Genomic DNA, 25,550 nt, shown 5'->3' on the forward strand with positions numbered 1-25,550 from the left:
CTTTTCTAAGCACTCATCAGTGACATGAAAAGAGGGCTGGAAACCATTCTCAAGCTCAGCATTCTGATCTGAAAGCAGTTAACATATTAATTCTTCCACCCAAATAAAATACACTTGGCTCAGTTATTTTAAGTTATTTGCATCCTAAAAAGACAATGGGAGGAAAAGCAGAAACTTCATGAGGTCACGCGTTCTGTAAAGAGAACAGACTTTAAACTTTCAACATAAACGTGGGATCAAACAAACCGCACGGCGGTTCGATCAGCCTCAGAGCCTCCTGCTTGCCTTACCAGCTGGATAGCGATCATGAGAACAGTCTTCAGAGAAAACGTCCTGTCACACAGGTCAAACAAATCTTCCAAACTAGGTCCGAGCAGTTCGAGCACCATGGCGTTGTATTTACCACACGGGCCAAAATAGTAAACTTGAGGTATACCATCTGGGGGGAAAGAAGAAGGACTTTAATTGTTTCCTCATCCTGAATCCCAAACTGCCCTTCCTGGAAAATCAACGAGCAGTTTTAAGCATTCTCTGTGTCTTCAAGAACGGCAGCAACGTGTTCATTTTTTCCATTCGCACACTTAACTCTTCCCGAGCCAATGTTCTCCCTCACTGCACCTTCTCCTGGACGTTCACTGTGTAGCCTGGTTACACCTCTACTGCAGCTCATTACATTACACACAGTGCTCCACTGTGGGTCTCCAACACCGCACCAGACACGGGGGTGGGGCTGCGCGTCTTAGCCTCATATTTCCAGGGCCTAGAGAAATGCCTGTCACATAGGAAAGATTCAATTTTTATTTTAACTCAGAAGAGACTGCTCTCTTTAATAACCCTGAGGCAAGCATCACGCTGGGCTCACCCGCCAGGATTCTCAACCTTGGGTGCACCCACCCCATCTGATTCCCTCCTTGCGAGTGGGGGTGAGACCCCGGATTTCACTCTCATGATCACCGGATGCATGTGTCAGATCTACCCCTCACATGTTGTAAAAGCAGAAAGCAAGTTCAGAAATAGTCAATGAGAAGCTCACTGAAGTGTATTCCAACTCGAAAATGCTACTTTTATTATGCTCTACGCTGCTTTTATTATGCTGTTAAGAGCCTGGAACCGCAATTAAGACATGAAGAGTTCCCAGCTACTAAGCTTTTAAAATTATTCCTACAATGCCTTTTTTCCCCTCTCTGCCACTGACAGTTGTTAATCTTTATACTCTTAATTTAGCAATCTCTAGTATCTCCTACGCTCTGGCTTGTTGCTTCTGATCTGTAGGAGGCAAGAGAACCAGATCATCAAGCTTGTTAGGACTATATACGGAATGTAAAAATAAACATGTTCTGAAGCTCTTCAATGAAAGGACTGTCAAAGAGCTTTTTGACTTCCTTCTGAGTCATCACCTACACTCCTACTAATTGAAGTTGTTGTGAAATGATCGCTCAATAAGGTAGCAATATATTTTGGTTTATTAAATGACTGATTTATTCAAATGTGTTCAAAGGTTTCCAAGAATAGAAAATCATGTAAGAAATCTCACTGTCTTAATTCAACAAATGCTTACTGAACATCCAATACATCCCTGTGGGACTAGGAGAAACATTAGGGATTAAGAGTGGACAAGACACCATGATCAAGGATAATTTAGCCCAGGGACGCAAGTTGAGGTGAACATTCCAAAATCCACCAACGTAACTCATCAGAGTAACAGAATAAATACGAAAAACCAGTCATCATCTTAATAGAGATGGAGAAAGCATCTGCGAATCTGGAACAGAAGGTAACTTCCTCCACCTGGTAAAGGACATCTAAGAGAAACTCTCAGCTACCATCATATTTAATGGTGAAAGACTGAACGCTTTCCATTTGTGACTGAGAGTAAGACAAAGATGTTCACTTTTACCTCTTGCATTTAACAGTGCAATGAAGTTAAAAAAAAAAAAAAGAGGAAAGAAAGAAAGAAAGAACAAAAGGAAGGAAGGAAGGAAGGAAGGAAGGAAGGAAGGAAGGAAGGAAGGAAGAAAGAAAAAGGAAAGAAAGAAAGAAAGAAAGAAAGAAAGAAAGAAAGAAAGAAAGAAAGAAAGAAAGAAAGAAAGAAAGACAGACATTCTAGGAAACAGAGTCTCCTATTTTAAGAAAAAGTGAAATAGGGGCGCCTGGGTGGCTCAGTCAGTTGAGCATGGGACTTCAGCTCAGGTCATGATCTCACAGTCCGTGGGTTTGAGCCCCGCATCGGGCTCTGTGCTGACAGCTCAGAGCCTGGAGACTGCTTCAGATTCCACGTCTCCCTCTCTCTCCCATGTCTCCCCTGCTTGTGTTCGTGCTCTGACTCTCTCTCTCAAAAATAAACATTAAAAAAAAAAATTTTTTTTAAAGAAAGAAAAAGTGAAATAACTACTCATTCCTATTTGTTACCAATAATAAAATTCAAGCTTTCACGTAAAAACCGTATTTTGGCTAAATTCATTTCTGCCAGGATGACCTTTGAAAACTTCCCAATACTAAAAAGACAGAAACACATGGGGTGTCTGGGTGACTCAGATAACTCAGTCAGTTAAGCATTGACTCTTGATTTCTGCTCAAGTCACGATCTCAAGGTTCATGCACTCACAATGCTGTGGAGCCTGCTTGAGACCCTCTCTTTCCTTCGATAGATAGATAGATAGATAGATAGATAGATAGACAGATACATATAGATAGATAAAAATTTTATATTACTTAAAAAAATAAAAAGAGAAAAACACAGTACCTTTTTTCTGATGAAACTGTAGTGACAGTAATTATTATGACCTAATTGTTAGGTAATAAATATGGCGATATTTGAAAATCTGTTTCAGTAAACCAGTATGTTCCCAGTCACCAATGCATGTATTTACAAAATCATGCACAGGCAAATGATCTTGTTATAAAGTACAAGGGATTTTCATGTAAGGAAGAGTAGGAAAAGTTGTTTTGTTTTGTTTTGATGTCTACTAACTCTACACTGCAACTTTAAGAAACTATCACTTGTCAAGTTTTAGTATAGTATCAGAAGGGTATTTATAATTTAAAAGCTAATTAACCGAGATTTACAAAGTTGTGAGTTAAAAACTTGATTGGGGAGAACATGAATTGGGATGTTTTTGGAGGAAAAGTACCCTAACGTTTTCAAAATAAGCAAATGTATGCATACAACTATGTTCAAGCTGCATGGTTGTTAACAGTGTAAAAAAAAAAAAAAAAAAAAGCAACTGGGAACCACCTACACATTCATCAACCCCCCGACGAATTAAACCAATTATGTCATACCCATACTGTGGAACATAACACAACCTTTAACTACCTTTAGAGAAAACTGTGAAGGGCAAACTTCTGCTACTGTTACGATTCTAAAGTGATCAATTAATTTTGTTGTTTACAACAGCCATACATTACTTTTAAAATAAAATGTCTTTAATGACTCATTAAACACACATATGCAAACATACTAGAAGGAAAAACCACAAAGCTAACAGCGATTACTGGAAGCACAGTTGATTTCTCCTTCCAGTTTTATATTTTTTTGAACTTTTCCAAACTGTTAAGAAGAACACATGCTATTTTTGCAACCAGGAATAAAATGCTCATGATTTGGATTCTTCTGGGACCGCGAAGAAAAACTTGAATTGTTAAAAGATTTAGGCTACATTTACTTAATCCGCGAACTAACTGTCACTGAGCAGGAAGTAGTTCCCGAAACAGTCTCCCCAACGCTGAAAGTTACATAGGTTTACCCCTACTCTTATCAACCATTAGCTTCATTCTGGACCTCCTAGAAACAAAGCAAGGGATACCCGTTGGGACTCTGTTGCCCTATAATCTAAGTTTGGCTTCCCCTGCCTTCCCACCACACCTCACTAACAAAAAGAACCGTTTCGAAGGCTCAGATTTACTCTGCCTCATTGTGAACTCTTCTAAGGCTGCATCTCAAAAATTTCTACTCTAGTTCTGCCATCCAAGCTGCCAACTTCTCTTCTGACCCAACCTTCCAATCTCCTCTTACCAAACTATCTCTATTAAGCATGACGCGAAATTTATAATTATTCACACACAATTTCTCCTAGATGAGGAAAAGCGTGCGTAAGTAAATCTGCTCTGCTCTGCTTCAGATAAGCCAACTTGGCCGTGGGGAGGAGAATTACTGCATACTAACCATGTACATTCAATCAAGCTATTTACATAAAACACCTTTGTATTTCTATAATAACACCGTGACAAAGATCAGTAAAGGGACAAAAATTGCTTCAGGTTTCTCCAAAATTTATTTCCTTTCTTTAATAGTTTCAAAGCGTTTCAAAAGAATGTATCTCTAACTTACCCAAGATGGCTAAATTCCATACACAGTATTACATTTCACTGAGTAAATTAAACACTGAGTCTTCAATTTGAATGAAAATACCTCAGCTTTATCACGTAATATAATTTTACCTTCAAATACGAGTCAGCATAGATGGCAAATAACAAAAGATAATCAACTCTAAATGACTCCTTAAGATACATAAGGTTCTATAAACCAATGAGTGTAGAAACTTCTCAGGTAAGTATTAATAACGTATTTCAACATGAATCTCATGTCACTGAAGGACAAAATCAAAAGTTGTATTTTTTTTTTTTTTTGTAAATCAACAACATAAAGCAAACACTGTAAAGGTCAAACTAGAATTTCATTTCCCAGGACAAGTCTGGGCAGTTTTCTAACACTGAGCAAACAAATTAAATTGCTAGGAGTTAGGAAACATTGCAAATAACAAACAGGGGCTGGGGAGTACCCTAAGCAAAAATAAAACACCACCACCACAGCCAATATGAGTATGGAAAGCAAGACCACAGGAAAGAGGGTTTCTGGAAGAAAGACAGGTGAAGGAAAAGAGGGCGCAAAAGGAGAGCACACAGGGCAGAAAGAAGGCTTAGCAGGAATAGTAAGAAAGGGGTTAAGTTACTAACCCCTTTATCAAAGTATCAAAGTATCTTGATCAAAGTATCTGGGGACTGAATCGCATGAATGCAATCCAACCGAAGGGCAAGAGCAAGCTTGGTCTTACAACCAGTGAATTTTCAAGTATAAACGTATATGTCACACAATTCTAAAATTATTTCTGAGACTACCATAAAAAGCCACCTATAAAGGGCCATCCACTGTGAATTTATGAATGTCAGTTCTGATAACTTCCAATATCACTGATGCTTACTGGCAGCCCTCATTTTCAAGACAAGTATACCTTTTTTTCTCCAAGAGAATTTGAAGAATGGGCAAGAATACAAAATTCACATATTATTTGAAAATACAATCTCACCCATAGTTTCCCAAAATTAATTTCATTAAACACTTCATTATTTATAGTTCAGCTATTTCCATGACAAAACACTATTAATTAATTCAAGTCACAACATTAGGAGGTCTAACAAACACTCTTAAAGACTGTGTAGTACTTTGTGCCACGCGGTCAAGTACTTCATTGGGTGATAGTGTAGCCCGTCATTAAAAGAAGGAATATCATGATGTTTCTTTCCATTTTCCATTTTCATATTGTTCATGTAAGAAGGATCAGAACAAAAGCATTCAGGCTCTGACTGGGAAATTTCAACCCCACAGAGGTGACTACGAAAACCTAAAATCTGATTAGAAATACTATAGAGAATTATCACATAGAAAACTTCCGTTTCCAAAGAAGTTTTACTTTAAGGCATTCTCAACCTTTAAGATAAAGGCTTCTATCTCAAGTCAGTAGCTCTCGACATGTGATTTGGAGATACGTAGGGGAATGGATGGGTGGTCCACGAAACCCTTTCAGGTCACTGACATCAAAATTATTTTTATAATAATACTAAATGTCATTTACCTTTTTCACTCTTATTCTCTCACAAGTGAACAGGCTAATTTTGTAGAGATTATACGACATGCGATATGGCAACAGACTGAATAACGAAGATGACAGGAGAATCTAGCTGTGTTCTCATAAGCCAGATATTAAAGAATTGTGCAAATTTGTAAAACAAGGGCACTTTTCTTTTTTTTTTTTTTTTTTTTTTTAATTTTTTTTTTTTTCAACGTTTTTTATTTATTTTTGGGACAGAGAGAGACAAAGCATGAACGGGGCAGGGGCAGAGAGAGAGGGAGACACAGAATCGGAAACAGGCTCCAGGCTCCGAGCCATCAGCCCAGAGCCTGACGCGGGGCTCGAACTCACGGACCGCGAGATCGTGACCTGGCTGAAGTCGGACGCTTAACCGACTGCGCCACCCAGGCGCCCCAACAAGGGCACTTTTCTCACAGTTTTTTGATTTGGAAAATATGGTTAGTTGGGATTTTAAAACATTAGTGCCATTTTAAAATGAATTAACATACCAGTGTTTTTATATTTCTTTTAATTTCTCATGTGGTAAATAATAGCTTTAACTCACAACAACTAAAGTTCTCTGGGATCTTCAAGAAGTTTCAATTGTAAAAAAGGATCCTGAGACCCAGAAGTTTGAGAATCGCTGACCCAACTGAACACCAAGCTCTGATCTGAACGGCAGGTGCAATGAGTTCCAGACTTGGCAAAGAGTGGCTCCATTAAATACCACAGCACCCAGCACCCACATTTAGTAATAAAATTCTAGTAATAAACCCCAAATAAAATAAGGCCACCGCACTGTAAAGAGAAAAAAAAAAATAGTCCTTCCTGTGACAATTCTATTTACAAATTCTGACATTATTCAAAATGTTAAAGAACATTAAAAAAAAATAACACCTACAAACGAGTAGTTATTTTTCATTATATTGAATATTGAATGTTATATGAATAATGAATAAAATCACATTCATTATGTTATATTTTATTATTCATTATTCACTTATTATCCTCTGGGCCTAAATAATTAAGGGAAAAATAAGATTTCTGTATCATTTTCACCTCCAACCTTCCAGTTTACAAACTTTTTTCTCACCATGTGCTACTTTATATTTAAATCAAAAATAAAAATGAAGGGGCACCTGGGTGGCTCAGTCGGTTAAGCATCCGATGTTGGCTCAGGTCACAATCTCAAGGTTCATGGGTTTGAGCCCCGTGCAGGCTCTGTGCTGACAGCTCAGAGCCTGGAGCCTGCTTCGAATTCTGTGTCTCCCTCTCTCTGCCCCTCCCCCTCTCACACTCGGTCTCTCTCTCAAACATAAGCAAACCTTTAAAAAAAGGAAATAAAAAAATCATCCTATTGTTTTTAATGGTTTTGCATTTTCAATCTTTTACTCTTACGTAGAGAAATTTAAAAATGAGGCTGTATCGTAGAAAATTAAACCCATCACCATTTAGTCCTACCCTATTCCAAGGTACAGATTTATTTAAAATTCTTATGTGCTTAATTTATCACTAAAAATGCTCTAATTACCACACACCATACAACCATCCTAATACCTGCACCAGGTAAACCAAACTGAAACCACTATCAGTTAACCCTTCTTTCTTACACTGATAATGCATAGCATTCTTTACAAATAGACCTTCTCCATCAACTATAATGACTTTAACACAAAAACTGTGTACGCTTCTATGCAAAGTAGCAATGTACATATGCAGTCATGTACAAATTGGTAAAAGTTCAGCAATGCATAACTTACAGAAATTCCCATACAGAGAAGCCTCTACAGGGAACAGAAGTATTACGTACACTTAAGATGTCTTCTGAAATCAAGCAAGCAGAGACAGAGAAGGGAACTCTCAGAAGCTGCTACGTCGACTGTCCCCTACGTGAGCTGAGATGACGTCTACTCTAACCACTGACCCACCGCTAGAGTGTTCTTCACGATTTTCATTAATACCAAAATACAACAGGCGATGTTCTCATTAGTTTATTTACTTAACTGCCATGGTTTTTTACAATGTTCTCTTTGTTTTCTCAGACACGAGATTACACAGAAAGAGGAACATTTCTTAAATTTCTTGAAAAGAGACAAACTCTAAGAATCAGGCTTTTAAAGAATTAAAGGAATTTTAGATATTAGCCAATGTATACAGCCAGGTTTCAAGGTGTGGCCCTAAAACAACCGTTCTTAAAAGTACTATGATCAAATGTCCATACATTATGGAATCACCAACAGTCTTTTAGCTAGCAGACAGACCCTATAAATAGTTTGGAAAAGGATGTGCAAATGGAGGCATCTATACACCAGAGCAAAACACAGAGGGAACATCTAAATCCTGACTTAACAAGGCACAAACAGAGAAGGCACAGGGGTCAGTATAAGGCAGGAAAACAAGCCTTTTAAAGTAACAGCTCTCAGAAGGCGGTATTATGAAGAGGTATAATTTTGAAACAGCCACCGATGCCATTATCAAATTACTGTTTAGAACTACACAGTTCAGGGCACATCAAAAGTCAAGACGCTAACTTAGAAACGATGATTTAACATAAGCATAGTCTCAAATAGTATATTTAATATCATTTCTATACTTACAGAGTTGCCAACAACAGTAATTGATAACAGAAAAAAAGATTATTCTACTTCTTTTGGGAAATAACAGTTTATGACAAAATAAGGTTATTTTACCATTATAAAGGTATCAGTTAATAGAAAAATTCTGAGGAACAAATAACTGCAACGTTTCCCCCAACATAGCCCATTAAAACCAACTGACGGGAAGGAAATAACATAAAGAAGCAATACTCAGAATCACTGTTCATCAAAGGAAATCTCTCCATCAATTTCAAAATATACTCCAGGCATTCTCATAAAGTATCAACAATTCAACTGAACTTTTTCTCAAATAAATAAAAAAATAAATTATTCAAATGATTAAAAACCTATGCTTCTCTGGAAAGTGATTATTTTTAGATGGCTGAATGGTACAGTTAATTAGATAACGATCTGCATATCTCCTTGGTTTACCATTTCCATTCATTTAAAAAATACTTATCATTGATTTTTTTCCTTCTGTTTCTAGATCCCTAAAATGAGGAGTTAAAATTACCTAATTAGAGAAAAATTCAAATGAAATAAACTTAAAAAAATTTTTTTGAAACTGTATGGCTATGTTTCTATATCAGAAATGAAACTCAAAATTTAATAACATAACAATCTATTATAATATTGGAATATCAAACTTTCAACATCAATCATACAAGTTTTAAAAAGCTACAGGAAATTTTGGACATTACATATCGTAACTTCACATCTTATGAGAAAAAACAGTCTTTCTCATTTAAGAATTTATCATTTCAACCATTTACCAAGGACCTACAATTGTCAAGCATTTTGCTCAGTTTCAATGATAAAAAAGCAAATATAGCATTTCACTGCCCTCAAAGAGTTCATAGGTCAGTGGAAGAGACAGACACAAGCAAATAATCACATCACATAGTACGATACAAAAGTAAAGATACGTTCAAAATAATTTCAGGTCAAAACATAAGCATTTCTGGAGAGAAACCAATGTCAGAACATGCATTGCAAAAGAGGTGACATTTAGCGAGGGCCTGAAGAAAGAAGGAATTCATTGAGAAAGAAAGACATTCCACAAAGGAGAATACAGGCAGATGAAAATAATAAGATCTATTCAAGGAAGAGTACGTTCAGTGCAACCAAAAAGTGGATTAGTAGAAAAGAGAAAAAAGTTCGGACTTTACACTAAATGATACGACAGAATTCTGTGATCATCCCAAAAGGCTTAAATCAAAGACAACCAACTTTCTCAATTTGAATGGGTGTGCCACTAACGGAACAAGATAATCCAGAAGAGCAAACAGTTCTCTGGAAAGAGAGAAAAATCACTGGAAAAGGAGAAAAGAAGGGAGGGACTGAAAATCTACGTAGAAAAAATATCTGATTCCACTATGGATATACGTGTAAGTAGATTTTAAGTAAGTAGATTTTAAGAATGGAAGCAGGAGGGGCACCTGGGTGGCGCAGTCGGTTAAGCGTCCGACTTCAGCCAGGTCACGATCTCGCGGTCCGTGAGTTCGAGCCCCGCGTCGGGCTCTGGGCTGATGGCTCGGAGCCTGGAGCCTGTTTCCGATTCTGTGTCTCCCTCTCTCTCTGCCCCTCCCCCGTTCATGCTCTGTCTCTCTCTGTCCCAAAAATAAAAATAAAAAACGTTGGAAAAAAAAATAAAAAAAAAAAAAAAGAATGGAAGCAGGAGATAAAGAATTAGAAGTTATCCTTATTTAGAAAGCAATTTCATCCCTTTCTCCCTCCCTCCTGTTACAAAAACTTCCAGGATCGTAAGGATGAAAGCCACATTCGAAACACAGGAGCAGGAAGCTAACGAGAGTAGATTCCTCACTTTTGGGAAGCTGTATCAACCTCAGAACCATCTACCTCCAACTCTTTGTTTATTTTCCCTCACAGAACATCGCCTGACTTGTTTAAACTACTGTCGTCATGATTTTTGTTATCGACTGTCAAATTCATTCGTGCCCAATGCAGGGGTCAGCATGGTTTCCTCCCCGTTCCTCTTCTCACGTGACACTCTACCCGAGCGGGAGACCTCATCCATTCCCTTAGCTTTAGAAACCGCCTACGTGCTGATGACTGCTAAATCTCAACCCTCATTTTACCCAATAAATGCTGAGTGTCTGTGACAAAATAAGGCTATTCGATACATTACATTTTTGCTACCGCAGAAAGTGATAATGGTATAAAACAATATTCTAATCCCAAGGAAAGCTGAGTAGTAACCTGTCAGCCGTACACACTGCAGTCAAGTGGTACAGTCCCACTGTATGTACAGAACGGATTCAGTGAACAAATAATAGAGAAAAGAGGGATGTTTTCAGGGAAACTAGAGAAAGACTTACCGGAGGCTCAAAATCCAGACAGGCAGAACTAGATACGTTATAGATGTTTTCACATCTCACTACGTGATTCTGAGTAAATCCACCTTTTGACTTCTGCTTTTACTGTGGTAAGGCATACATAATATAAAATTTGTTCTTTTTAGCCATTTTTAAGTATACGGTTCAGGGCCGTTAGGTAAATATTCACAAGCACTGTGGAACCACCATCACTGTCCATCTCCAGAACTTTCTCATCACCTCATACTGAAACTCCATACCCATTAAATACTATTTTCCCATTCCCCCATCCCTCAGCCCCTGGCAACCACCATTCTGCTTTCTGTCTCTATGAACCCGACTCTCTAGGTACTTCAAATACGCGAAATCATACGGTATTTGTCCTTTTGTGACGAGCTTACTTTGTTTAGCCTAATGTCCTCAAGGCTCATCTATCTCGTAGCATGTGTCCAAACACACCACATTTCATTCATCCATTCATCCAGTGATGGACACTTAGGCTGTTTCCGCCCTTTGGCTATCGCGAATAATGCTACGAACGTAGGGGTACAAATCTCTGTTAGCATGCAATCTTTTGCATATATAACAAGAAGGAGAATTGCTGCATCAGATGGGAATTCTATCCTTAATTTTTTTTTGAGGACCAGTCATACCATTTTGCATATCGTCTGCAGCTGTACCATTTTACATTCCCACCGGCAACACATGAAGATTTCATGTTTCCACATTCACACCAACACTTGTTTACCGGTCTTTGGTTTGTTTCTCATTTGTTTGGTAAGAGCCATTCTATGGGTGTGGAGTGGTCTATCTTTGTAGTTTTGATTTACGTTTCCCTAATGATTAGTGACACTGAGCATCTTTTCAGCTGTTTATTGGCCATCTGTGTATCTTTGGAGAAATGTCTACTCAAGCCCTTTGCCCACTTTTGAACTGGATTGTTTGTATTCTTGTGGTCAAGTTTTAGGAGTTCTTTAAACAGTCTGGATATTGAGTTAATAACCTATTTTTAAAGAGAACACTAACAAGCAAGCTACTACTCAAATAAAATACCATGAGGGAGTTAAATTACTTTGAATGGCTCATTTTTGATTAAGAGGAGTCTGAAAAGATAATCAAGTATCAATTCCAAAATCAAACTATTTTAAAATCATGGTTCTCTCCCCAAACAATTAAACTTTTGTTTTTCTACAGAGCTCACATGTGTACTCAAAGATGTTTTTAAAATTCGTGGCTCATAAAATACCACCTAGGAACCAAAACTCACATGATTCACATAAATCGCTCAAGAATATTCCTATTTGTCAGCTTCATGCAATACCACTCAGATTTCAACCTATGTAAATGCTACGCCATGGAGCACAGGGGACACCCTGATATATACAGACTGTCCGGAACATGGTAGCCCCTGCTCACTGTGGAACACTGCAGTCCTTTGGCATTCAAGTGGTAGAGACATAGGTTTCATTTTGATTACTACTCTGACATAACTTCTAAAGGTAAAAAAGGCAAAGAATATAATAATAAAAGGGTGCCTTTGGTATTCAATTCAATGACTCCTTGCACTCTAAAGCGACTTATTCATTCTTACCTAATTAAAGTGTTCAATCCTATTTTTCCAAATGATAGTTTTACTACTTAAGTAATGATAGATCTGTTGTCTTTATTGGCCCAGCATCCAATCTTCCTTCTGATTAACACCTCAGCTTCGCATTCGGCAACCACCTCACCCCATTCTCAGTCCCTGAGTTTCAGGTAGCTCCTGAAATGAGCATAAGATCTAAGTCTGGGAAATCAAATTCATAGTGATTAGAATGAGGAAAGGCACAGGACACAAAATAAGACAGATTCAGTCCTAAATCTTCTGCTAGAATTCTTAGGAAAGCAATGCTATTATAATTGCTAAGTTAGGCTAATGGTAATCACCTCTGCTATCTCATAAAAAGAGCCAAGCAGAAAATGAAGCTTCCACACACACAAAAAGGCAGAGCACAGACACAAACTCACGAATGTCCCTGATCAAAGTATTTGAAGTCCTGGACACAATAATGTCTTAATGTATTGGTCCCTTCCCTGAATTTCCAAGATATGAGCCAATAAAGCCTTTTTTCCCCCCCAATTCGCTTCTTAGGGCTTTCTATCACACTTGCTAGTCCTAACTAATATGTACAGCTTCACTTAGAATTAGTTTTATCTTCCTATTCTTTAAATCCCTCAGTCATCAGTGAAAATTTTGATAACTCCTGGAGGACTATTTGTATCAGACTTAAAAATGCATTACAAGAAGCCAATAGTGATAAAAACATTAATACAAAATGTCAACTCATCGTCCCCATAATGACTACTCATTTGAAAAGTATGCTCTTAGAAAAAAAGAATGTGCAAAATGAATAATGTGTTAAGAACTGCTCAACTCTATCAACTAAAATGTAAACACGTGCGTACAAAAAGACACATGGGGAAAAAAAACCACATTCTACTAAATCCAGGGCAACAAAATATCCCTACCTGGTAAGAAACCACACGTACAAAAATCATTATAGTTAGCAGAATAGATGTGAACAGAGAAAGTATAGCTGTGAGAAGCTTCTCCATAAAGGAAATGCAACATACTACAGGAAAATTTCTCATTACTTTTTTCCAACAGCAAAAAATAATCCATTCTCACTAATTTTAGACTTTCTATAAAAATACACCTGTATTAATTTCCTACAGCCAATATAATTACTGCATGCTTGTGGCTTAAAAGAGCAATTTATTTGGTCACAGATCTGGAGGCCAGAAATCCGAAATCAGTCTCGCCAGGTTGAATCCAGGTGTTAGCAGGGGCACATCCCCGCTGGAGGTTCAAGGGAGAATCCTAGAAGGCTGTTCCAGGTTTTCGTGGCTGCCAGAATTCCCTGCTTATGGCTCTATCACTCTAATCTCTGCCTCTGTAGCCACTTAGCCTTTTCCTCTTCTATGTATGTAAAATGTCCCTCTGCCTCTCGTTCACAAGGACATTTATGACTGTGTTCAGGGCCATGGAGATAATCCAGAATAATCTACCCATCACAAGATCCTTAACTTCATCATTCCTGCAGAGGTGAACTTACAGGTTCCAAGGATTATGATATGGATCTCTTCTCTGGGACCATTTTTCAGCCTACCACTATGTGCTAAGCCATTTTAATAAGTGTAATGTCACCAAAAAGGCTAAGGATATTAGCTATACGCAGCTTGTATTCTCAAATTTTTTTCACAATGTTCTCTATTCATATTAGCACCAACACAGTCAGCTCCAAAAATGTCGTAAGTAAAATAAAAAGAGAACATTAACTGTCTAGTAAGGAAGTGTCTCGTAAGCATAGCCTTAAGAAGTGATTCACTTTCACCAAATTTAAAATACTATTCTTTGAAACCAAAGAGTTATTAATCATGACAACTCATTTTATTACAAATTTAAAAATTAATGTAAGACTTTACCTCCAGATCCTAGCTGCTTGTAGAATCTGTATTCCAAATGTAGCTGTGGTGCTCTGGATTTCATGGGCTCCTAATTAAAAAATCAACAAAAATGACAAAGAAAATATTTAAGTTACTAAAAGATCACTAAGTCCCTATTCGAAATGATCCAAATCTTGGTACCAACTCTTACATACTTGAACATTCTACTAGGCAGCTTTTTCTAAAGTTAGAACCAAATAAAAATGAACTTTGCATTCAATTAAAATCAATTGATGCCATACATGTACATAAGGTTAAGTGGCTATTAGATGAGGCAGTAAGGAAATCTATGTTTGACTCTTTGACCCTAAAGGAAAATAGACTCTGAACATTCACGACTAGGGAAATGGTAGCCCTTACTCTTTCTCCTGTTCCCAGGAATTCACCTCTGAACTGTGTATTTCTCACGTAATGCTTCTAGGGTTAAAGGGAACTATAGACAAGTAAGAAAGAACAAAGGTGAAAATATCAAACTTTCCACAGGAGCAATAATATATTTTTTAATTCTTTTAGCTACGGTATAGCTTATAATAAAACACACCATTTGTGAGCATTAGGTCCGAGAGCTTAGTTAACTATACATACTCCTGCAACCACCACCTCACAAAACCTCTAGAACATTCCCATCATCCCTCCCTCAGACGTAATGACTTTTGGACTTCTGTCACCTTTGGATGAGTTTTGTCTGTTGTTGGATTTGATATAAATGACATTATGTTTTATATGTGTCTGGTTTTTTTCACTCAACATAATGTTTTTGAGACTTTACACACAGAGAAACAACGTAAGCAGAAGCAACAGAAATTTTAGACATAAGAAATAAATAATAAAGGTATGAAAACATCTGCAGGACACTACAAAGCAGAGGAACAGGAAATCTGTACCAGACCCAATAGAAAAGTATAACAAAGTAACAAGATTTCAACAAAATCAACAGAATCTCAAAAATATTTTTAAAGCTTCCATAACCGAAATCACAAACTCAGTCTGCCAGCAGATTAATACAACAGAAGAGAGAAGTAGGAAACTCGAAGATACATGGAAAAACATCTACAGAACTAAAACATGATGTAGAATCCATCTATGTAAATCATATGGAATGCAATATGAAAGAAGAAAAATGGAAAATACACACACACACACACACACAAACCATGAGAGATCTGGACAATACAATGAAAAGGTCTAACAGACATTCGATAAGAGTCTCAGGAGGAAAGAAGAGAGACAAGGGAGCAGAGGCAGTTAAGTGAAGAAACAATTGCTGTGAATCTGCAAGAACTGATGAAACACAACAAACCACAGATTCAGGAGGAATATGGATCCCAAACAGAATAACTAAAAACAAGGCTATCTCAAAACATAGCGTCATGAAAACTATGACCCATGACAAACACTTCAGACCAGGAATGATTAAAATCCCAGGGGAAAAATTATAGTCCTAAAGATCGTCGTAAGAGAAAACCAACAGCTTAGCTGTTGAGAGGCAGGACAGACACGAAAAAGCACAGACACTAAAACTAAAGCGTCCGGAGTCAGAATCCTGAATCCACTAGTTACTAGCTGAGTAGACTTTGGCCAATTACCAACCTTATTGTACTTTTCAGTTTCCTCCTCTATAAAAGAGGAATAAAACTTTATCTTTTTTCATTATACATATACGCATATATTTATTCCTATTATATATATATATATGTATACACATGTATATACATGACTGAAAACAGTGCCCTCCACAAAGTGAGTGCTATCATAACTATAAATTCTTCAGTTAACTGTACAGAAGTATGTAACTATAAAATGTAAAGAAAGATGCCCACGTATGCAATCACCAATGAAATTAAACACATAACTTATTCAATCACTCAAACTCCCTTGGGAAAAACAGAAACTCAGATCTAATTTAGGTGAGTCAGTTCAGCTTGATTCCAGTACTTTACCAGCAGTAAAATTTTATTATACCACCATATAACAAAAGTCACCTCATCACACGTTGACATTTTCATGATTCATTAGCAAAAGGTTATTATATAAGTGCAAATAACAACATATAAGGGTGCCAGGTGAGGTCAAATTAACAACTTACCCTGAAACTAACTATCCATCTGAACTAGCATAACGTTAAATGAACGTAAAAACTTTTCTAAGAGATAGCAGAGCTGAAGTTATCAGTGACTATGCTCTCTCAACACCACTGTTATCAAAATGCCCCTATTTCTACCAAACTAGAGAAATCAGATAGCATTGAAAGCATCCAAACTTAACATTTTCAAGTGATTACTTTTAAAGCAGCTTCTGAAGAAAACTGGGATCTGTTTTAAAGATACAATATATACAAATCAAACACAGAAGGATATTTTATACATATTTTATATACATAAATATTTAATGAAGTAAGTACCAAACTATGGTCCAGTCGTTCATGTGAAACGTTTTCTGTTCTACCAAATAGATTTTTGGATCAAGTGGAGGCGAAGACGACGCTGTGTAGCATACTTCAAAATACGAAAAAAAGAGCCCCCAAAATTGCCAGTTTTACAAAAAACCACTATTATCATATGTAGTGCTGACCACTGTGCTTTAAAAGGGGGCACATCACACCAGAGAATGACTGTCCACAAAAAAAGGAAGGAGGAAAGAAACGAGGGGAGAGTGACACAGCACGAAGATAAACTAAAGAAAGTTGTACACACGCGTGTATACATAAGAAGGCTGGAAGATGACAGACTGATTGTTTACTAAGGCCCCAATGGTGCCAACAGCGTCAACAAGCCCCAAATCTGAACAGAACAGGACCCACGGGTCACCAATTAGTGACCGAAACAGACCAGGAAAGGACAGTCTAGAGCAGTGGCTCCTGCTTTGACACAATGGTTTCGTGTCTCAGCGCGTCAGGGAGCATCGTTCACAGGCCCCAGGGAGCGGAGCGGCTCACCACAGGCTGCTGCAGCAGTTATCTGGGCGTTGCTACATTCCTATCCTTGCGGGCCACCCCCACTCTCAACACCACACATTGTCTAGATCCTAGACGGGTGGCCTAGAACATGGAAAAAGGAAGAATTCCAAAGAAATGAAAGTCAGCAATCCCCTTTCAAACACTGTCCAGTCCCTGCATCCTGGGCCTCCCTATTCTGACTCATAACAGACTAACTCCCTTTGTTCTGATTTCATGCTCAGAAGGGGAACCCTGTAATTTTAAGTTGCTTTCTCTGTAGATCAGCCTACAGAAAGCAAACATATCGTTTATACTGAGTTGGGCATTGTGGACATTAATGGCAAGATACCTCGTTTGAAATTAGAAGTTAACACTTCCAAGTATTTACATCTCTGAAAGCCTGACTGATTGTGTGAACTGAATGATTACTGGGGAATTGAATGATTACTGTGTGAACTGAATGATTACTGTGCATCTACCTTTAATTAACAGGGACAATCTGAAGAGAGACCCAACCAGATTTGCCATCATAAAGCCAAGGGCCAGACCTTAAACCAAGGTGAACTCATCTAGGTCAAGGCCAGCCCCAAACTACATGTCAGCCAGCCAGCCAGTCTCTCCTGGGGCTCTAACAACCTACTGTGCATCTTTACTTCCCAGTGAAAATACACAGCATTCATTACGGTGAAACTTGGTCTACACTCCCTGAGACACTTCACATTGAGTAGTACGGTTTTCTACCTCATCCCCAAAGTTTTTCTGTTTCTCTCTATAGCCTCTTCTTCTAATTCTCTCTCCTGATTTATTAATCTCACATTACCCCAGTAACAGTGGTTATTTTGGCAGAGGCAAGATTGACAATGGCAGGCAGACTGGAAAAACCAAGCCAGGCTTAGCCTCAGGGAAACCTGGCTGGCAAGACGGAGAGAAAAGTGGTGCCTGAACAAAGTTGTGTCTTCTAAAAGTTCCCAGATCTCCAATCTTGCAGAAAGAGCTGCCTTACAGCTGTCAGAGATGGCACACTGAGGACTTGAGAGTGGTTCCATGGGAGTTTGCTTTCCCTGCTAGCTTCCTCACACATCAGTAATTTCTGAACCCCTGAAGGTCAACTAATAGCCACTTTTACCATATTCAAAATATCAACGGAAAAAGAGATACTGGAAGCTACCTGGAAGGACATTGTCAAATTTTCTTTTATGTTTATTTTTGAGGGGGGGAAAGGCAGCAGGAGAGGGGGACAAGGGACCTGCTTCAGCAGAGAGGGACCTTTCTCTCAGCAGAGAGCCTAATGCAGGGCTCGAACTCACGACCTGAGCCCAAGTTGGATGCTTAACCAACTGAAGCACCCAGGCACCCCAGGAAAGAGGGTAATCCAGAATACTAAGGACACATTTGTCCAAATACTTGAATCATGAAGAGAAATTTTGCTTTCTAGTTTTTCTCTAATTAAAAACGCCAACGGGCCAGTTTCTTTAAATTACAAATTGTGCCAAAACTCAAATATTAAATTCTATGATATCAAAGTAAAGGGATTGAGTTTTCACGGCATGGAAAATACAGACATTTTACACATTATCATATACTTGAGAGGCATGTGGATGCTAGGAGCTTAATCACACACACACAAAAAACCAGTTATGCATATCATTTTCCCAATAAACACTCAAGTTATAAATGATATGAAACCAAAAAAGTAATTAAAATGTAAACTAATCATCAAAGAAAAACAGGAAAATAATTAAGGGGAAAAAAAAGAAACACAAACTTACCAGTTTAATTGCCACATATTCATTTGTATATAAATTTTTCCCTTGAAAAAGAAAGAAGAAAGGTCAGATTGTATCAAGAACTGATTTTTAAAGGTACATTATGTAAAACTCTACTCTGGGTGAAAAAAGAAAGCACTAATACATTTAAATGAAGCAAAGGTTTTTGCTCCAGAGATCGAAGCAATGACAAGGAAATCTTAAATTGATCCACCCAAGGACATATTTAGCATTTCACCTGGATTCAGAGTAGAAAGTGATACTTAAATAAGGTAGCCCACTTACAAAAATAAGAAGATTCTTATTTTGATGCAATATTGCACACAACTCAGAAAGTAAATCAATAGTCAAACACATGCTGAAAATACATTTAAAAACCAGAACTCCTATATGAAAACAGGAATACAAAATTCCTTTCCCAATCACTGCCTCATTTTAAATCCTTCATTATTAAAAATAAATAAATAGATAAATAAATAAATAAATCCTTCATTATTATGGTATGTAATCTCATTAGAGCTCATATGTCATCTAGTAAATATATTATACACACAGGAAACTCTGGAATATATTAAAAATGAAATAAAGTAAGAAACATATTATTTAATAATTGGCTCTGACAAACTAGCTAATGACTTTGAGGGGGAAATGGGTTTATTAGCACCCTACCTTATACCCATATTAAATGCTGAACATTTAAAAACTTAGATATAAACCATAAAACAAGAAAAAATGCTTACCACCCAATATATGAAAGTCTTTATGGGCATTTTAAAAGGTGGGAAAAGGTAAAAAGAAGATTTTATACAGACTGGAAACCATAAAATATATTAAGCATCTCTATCTGTATATTGAAAAACATTTACCATATACAAAGAATAGGTAACTGACAAACCAAAATAAAAACTCAGTATCTATAACATGTAAAGAATTCAAATGAACTACAGTAATCTTTGGCATTGCCAATGGAAAATAATCTAGAAAATTCCATTGGGTCAGTCAGCATCTGTAGCCCAAGTGAAGTAGTACAGAAAAATTTAGAAGCAATAAGTATACAAAGACAATCTAATACCTAAATTAAAGTGTTTCTTCACAAGCACAGGAAAAAGAACAAAAATAGCATGTGATTTCTGAATTTCCAGTATTTTTTCAATAGGCATTCATTATTTTTATAATGAGAAAAACAGAAAAATGATAAGTGTTTTTGTTTTGTTTTTTTAACTGTGACAGTAAATGGCCCTGGTCACACTGGCTGCTGAACAAAGAATGAGCAACTTTGACACATGGAATTTTCTACCATAATACCCCTAACTTCCTTTTCTACAGCAGCTAATGAATGGCAGTAAAACTTCTAGGCAAAATTTCAGTCTCTGATAGGTCGCCGCCATTATACAGTAGTGTCCGTTCATCCAAATACCGTACTCCTTTTTTGAGTCTCGTCCCTATTTTATAAGAATGAATGAGGAAAAAAGAGAGATTAAAAAAAAACAAGCATTCGTACTAACACTTAATAGATAGGTCTCATAACCCATGACAGTCGGCATAGAGATGGAACTCAACAGGAGTGCCAAATGTAGTGAACGTTTAGCAATACAAATATATTACAAATACAAATATATTTGTATATACTGTATATATAAAAATGTATTATAAATGATAAGTATATTTATTATACTATATATATTTGTATGTATTATTTAAATATACATAATATATATATTAAATAGCTCATGAATATAAATTGCCGATCCCGTAAATATGAAACCAATCATACCAGAAACCTATCATATTTTTAGTCAATTAGTTCAACATTTAGATGTGCCTTCATGTATACTTTCAAGAATATACTATACATGAAATTTCAGACATCCACTAGTAGGCAGAGAGTGAATAATTTAATGATATGGTGAGGAACTTTATCTTGAGGAACTGTGTCTCACAAAGGAATAATTCCATTTTGAGTTCAAAGACAGAATTTGTATTTCCTCAAGACATTATTATCTTTTCCTAACTATATGATGTTTAGTCACAGGTACACAGGGAAAATTATTCACAGGACAAGAAGTTAAGTTATATATAGATTCCACAGAACCAAAATATACCAATGCATCTAAAAGTACTGCTTTTATTGGCATTTACATTCAAATGTCTTTTAGGTCATGGTACAAAGCACTTAATCCTTAAAGCATGATCCTTTTTTTGAACATTACAGATTTTGTTGAACTTCGAGGATTATATTTTTAGACATGAACAATGGTTAAACAATACATTTTTGTTACATCCCATCACCTAACATAGGCATAGGCTCACACACTTGGCTTCTAATCAGTGTTTGTTGTTTCGGGCATGAACAAATGACCTGCTTGTAGGTATGTGTTTGTGTGTATTACATGTGTGACAGGCACGGAATGTATGTATAAGGGGAATCCAGTTACGACAAGGCGCCAAGCAAAGTGGTTCCAATTAAGTGATGTTTTAATCCAATTTCAAAGGTCATTTCCAGGAGAGCTTTCTGCTCTACTGAACTTGAAAAGATGGTTTTACCAATTTTGAGTATTTGGGTGGTAATTATCATAGAAAACCCTGTTCTACAAAAACTACGTATCTGTTTATAGCAGGAACTATTAGTTACCCACCAATATCCATGCCCTCCATTCTGTAACAATAGAACCAGTCCATTTTAAAATGGCTGTCCAGCTAGAGATTACATTTCCAGCCTCTCTTTCAGCCTGGTGTGACCATGTGATTAAGTTCTGGGTATGAGGGGACATAGGTCTGTCACTCCTCACTTCCAAAAATGAGTGTTTTTGACATTCTGATCCTTCTTCTTCCTCTTGCTAGCTGGCTGGCTGGCAGATGACAAAGACAGGAGCAATCACCTTGCACACAGAGACTGAATCCATATACTGAGGGCGCAGAGGCGCCCTGACCGCCATGATGCCGTTTCGGCTTCCAAATCTCTGATCAAGCAGACCCCACAAAGCCTGGGCCCTGGCCCGAATAAGGCTGGCAAGTTTCCTTCCTTGCTGACCCACAGTGAGAACATGGTGGCCAAAGTGGATGAGGTGAAGTCCATGATCAAATTCCAGATGAAGTTGCTTTGCCTGGCAGTGGCCGTTGGCCACGTGAACATGACAGATGATGAGCTTGTACACAACATCCACTTAACTGTCAATTTCCTGGTGTCATTGCTCAAGAAGAATTGGCAGATTGTCCAGCTTTATACGTCAAGAGCACCATGGGCAAGCCCCAATACCTGTACTAAGGTGCAGCTTAATAAACCCTAGTGCTACCATAAAAAAAAAAAAAAAAAAAAAAAAGCAAGCCCCAAGGGCTCTCCCTCTGGTGTTACATGAAACAAAAACCAAAAACCAAAAGCAAAAAAACCGATTTTGCTTAACACTCTATATTCTAGGATCTCTTAGAGTATCACCGTCTGTTACTGATTAGTACATTTTTCAATTAAGTTTTATAATACACTGCAGTTAGTAAAAAATCAGTAAGCATAAAAAAATGATGAATGCACTCAAATCTGCATATTTGATATAGAATGTAGGGCCTGCAAAATTTTCAAAACAACTCTTAAATAAAAACCAACAAGAACTGTGAACTATACATAAAAAAGAAGACAAAAATAAGAAAAGTTATTGAAACTCCTGTCATATACCTAATGATGTCAAAAACTAGAGCCGCTTATTTCACATTCACATGGTATCTCATCCAGCAATTTATAGCACCCTTTTTTGTGTTCTGTTAGGTGACAGTCAGTCAGTTGCAACCTCAAGAGGGGACATAGCAGAGGCTCAGGAAAACAAAGTTTATTATGCTCAGAGGTCCTAGAGGAGAAGGATCCTATTTTGGTCAAGTGGTGGAAGACAGAAACAAGGGAGGAGAAGCTCAGGCCAAAGCCTTTATTGGAGTTTCTACAGAAAGCCAAGGCAAGGCAGGGCAAACAGTTTAGGATTAAGTAGTCTGAGTAATTCTGGTGGTCTTTGGGCTATAGGAGGGGTCTCTTGTTGTCTTGTACCTCGTCATGGGATGATTAATGAAGTAGACGCCAGCCTGCTGGAATATACAGGCCAGGCAAAGGAGGTATGGCTCCAGATTGGTTACTCTGCAGATCAGAGGCATGCTCCCAGCTGAATCCTTTGCTGTCTCTAAGAATTGGCTAGCCCCAGCGGGAGTAGTCTCTCTCCAGTCAGAAAGATTTTTTTTTAAGAGGTCAAAATATAATACACAAAAAAACAAATAAATACAATAAAACACTATATTTTAGCTAGCTATGTTTGTTCTCATTCAGTACCTATCAAAAACATTTCCAGGGGCGCCTGGGTGGCTCAGTCAGTTGAGCATCCAACTTCGGCTCAGGTCATGGTCTCGCGGTTCGTGGGTTTGAGCCCCGCGTCGGGCTCTGCGCTGACAGCTCAGAGCCTGGAGCCTGCTTCGGATTCTGTGTCTCCCTCTCTCTCTGCCCCTCCCCTGCTCGCTCGCGCTCGCTCTCTCTCTCTCTCTCTCTCTCTCAAAAAAAAAAAACAAAAAAAAAAATGCCTTAAAATTTTTAAAAAGAAACTTTCTAGGGGTTTTTGATGATTGTCTAAGCTAGAAACGGATCAGAAACGCACAGAATGCAAGCCTTACCACCATACATATAAAGATAAAACAAAAACACATTGAACATTTCACTTACAAATAAAAATGTACTCTCAATTACTTAAATTTGATTTTAGATTATTTGCAATGTTTACCTATTTTTTTTTTTAAGTCTCAAGGCCAAAGTTTTATGCCACTTTTTTTTTTTTTTTAAATCATTACTTGTATGAGTAGTTTCAACAGTGCTTAATACTGTCTCCTCCTGGGGCATTTAAAAATGGCTGGGGAGGGGCGCCTGGGTGGCGCAGTCGGTTAAGCGTCCGACTTCAGCCAGGTCACGATCTCGCGGTCCGTGAGTTCGAGCCCCGCGTCAGGCTCTGGGCTGATAGCTCAGAGCCTGGAGCCTGTTTCCGATTCTGTGTCTCCCTCTCTGTCTGCCCCTCCCCCGTTCATGCTCTGTCTCTCTCTGTCCCAAAAATAAAAAAAATTTAAAAAAAAAAAAAAAAAAAAAATGGCTGGGGGGGGGGGGGGTGGGCCCTGGGTGGCTCAGTCAGTTAAGCGGCCGACTTCGGCTCAGGTCATGACCTCACAGTCCGTGAGTTCAAGCCCCGTGTCTGGCACTGTGCTGACAGCTCAGAGCCTGGAACCTGTTTCAGATTCTGTGTCTCCCTCTCTCTGACCCTCCCCCGTTCATGCTCTGTCTCTCTCTGTCTCAAAAATAAGTAAACGTTTAAAAAAAAAAATTTTTTTAAATGGGCGGGGGAAGGCATTTGGGGTTGTGCATGGAGTTACAACTTTTATTTAGTGCCCAAGACGTCGGAAGTTGTAAACAACATGAATATCTGGGAAAGTCCTCTCTGAAAAAAGAACTGCCTAGCCTAAAGTGCCAACAGCATCTGTGTTGAAAATTCCTTACCTATAACACGTATACCTTATATTCTTTCTCACCCAACACTAATCACAAAAATTTTAGTGCCAGGAATCAAATACACAAGATGTGTCTTTAATGTAGTTTTAAAGCAAGCACTTTAAGAATCCAAACCAGGTTTCAACATCAGCATGTTTATCCAGGTATACAAACCATGTTTCAACAACTGTTTTTATAGAAAGAAATTATTTGGGGCCTTTAAAAAAGGAGTAAAATGCCACTTTATTTAGTATCCTGTCAGTAAGAGGGAATAAAATTAATAAATTAGCTAAGTATAGGTGTTATCTATTTTATAAATATGCATAAAACACAAAAATAGAGTATAGAGAACACATTTAAATAAATCAATTTATACAAATATACAACAAATAACCCTAGACAGATACAGAGATTCAGATAGATAAGTAGATGACAAATGGATGGATGGATGGATGGATGGATGGACAGACTAATCATCTTATTCCTGTTTCCAATTATTCACACACCACAAAGGGGTATTTTACTGCTTTTTCACTATATGCAGCATATATAGTTTCAATATAAGGTACACATAGTTTCTCATATTACCCCAGTTAAAAGGGCCAGCTAGAATTGTTCTGTGTGTTTATACACACACAGACGTGCATACATACACACAGATGTGTTCGTAAACATATACGTATTTATTTTGAAATAAATTATATGTAATCACTTTTAAATAAAAATGGCCAAAGCACTATAGTAATAACAGTCAGATCCCAAAGAGAGATAGGGTACACACATACATATAAAATAATGTGCACCTGTAAAACTACTTCATATATATATATATATATATATATATATATACACACACTACAATAGGCCATATTTTTTATTTTAAAACAGAACAAGTATTTTAATATCTTTTAAGCATGCAGGTCAATGCTTTCCTAAAATATGCAGGTATACTGATGGTCCTTTTACATGATCGTCTGAATTTTACCTTCACAACCAACTAAGAAGGAGCAATAATTCCATTTTTTTAAGTTTCTTTATTTATTTTTGAGAGAGAGAGAGAGTACATGTATGTGCATGCTCGAGC

At 37.6% G+C, this 25,550-nt stretch overlaps 1 protein-coding gene across 9 annotated transcripts in view; it reads right to left on the minus strand.

The window, feature by feature from the left end:
- The window catches only part of CSNK1G3 (casein kinase 1 gamma 3), a 106,685-nt gene that overhangs the window by 47,853 nt on the left and 33,282 nt on the right, over positions 1-25,550 (minus strand). For all 9 annotated transcript variants that reach the window (XM_058737722.1, XM_058737743.1, XM_058737713.1 and 6 more), the window contains exons 3-5: positions 18,973-19,013; positions 14,248-14,317; positions 291-439 (exon numbers count right to left, since the gene is read on the minus strand). In XM_058737722.1, the coding sequence (XP_058593705.1) occupies positions 291-439; positions 14,248-14,317; positions 18,973-19,013 (260 nt within the window). The remainder of the gene's footprint in view (positions 1-290; positions 440-14,247; positions 14,318-18,972; positions 19,014-25,550) is intronic.

Source organism: Neofelis nebulosa, chromosome 1, assembly GCF_028018385.1.
Source record: "Neofelis nebulosa isolate mNeoNeb1 chromosome 1, mNeoNeb1.pri, whole genome shotgun sequence".
Taxonomy (NCBI): domain Eukaryota; kingdom Metazoa; phylum Chordata; class Mammalia; order Carnivora; family Felidae; genus Neofelis; species Neofelis nebulosa.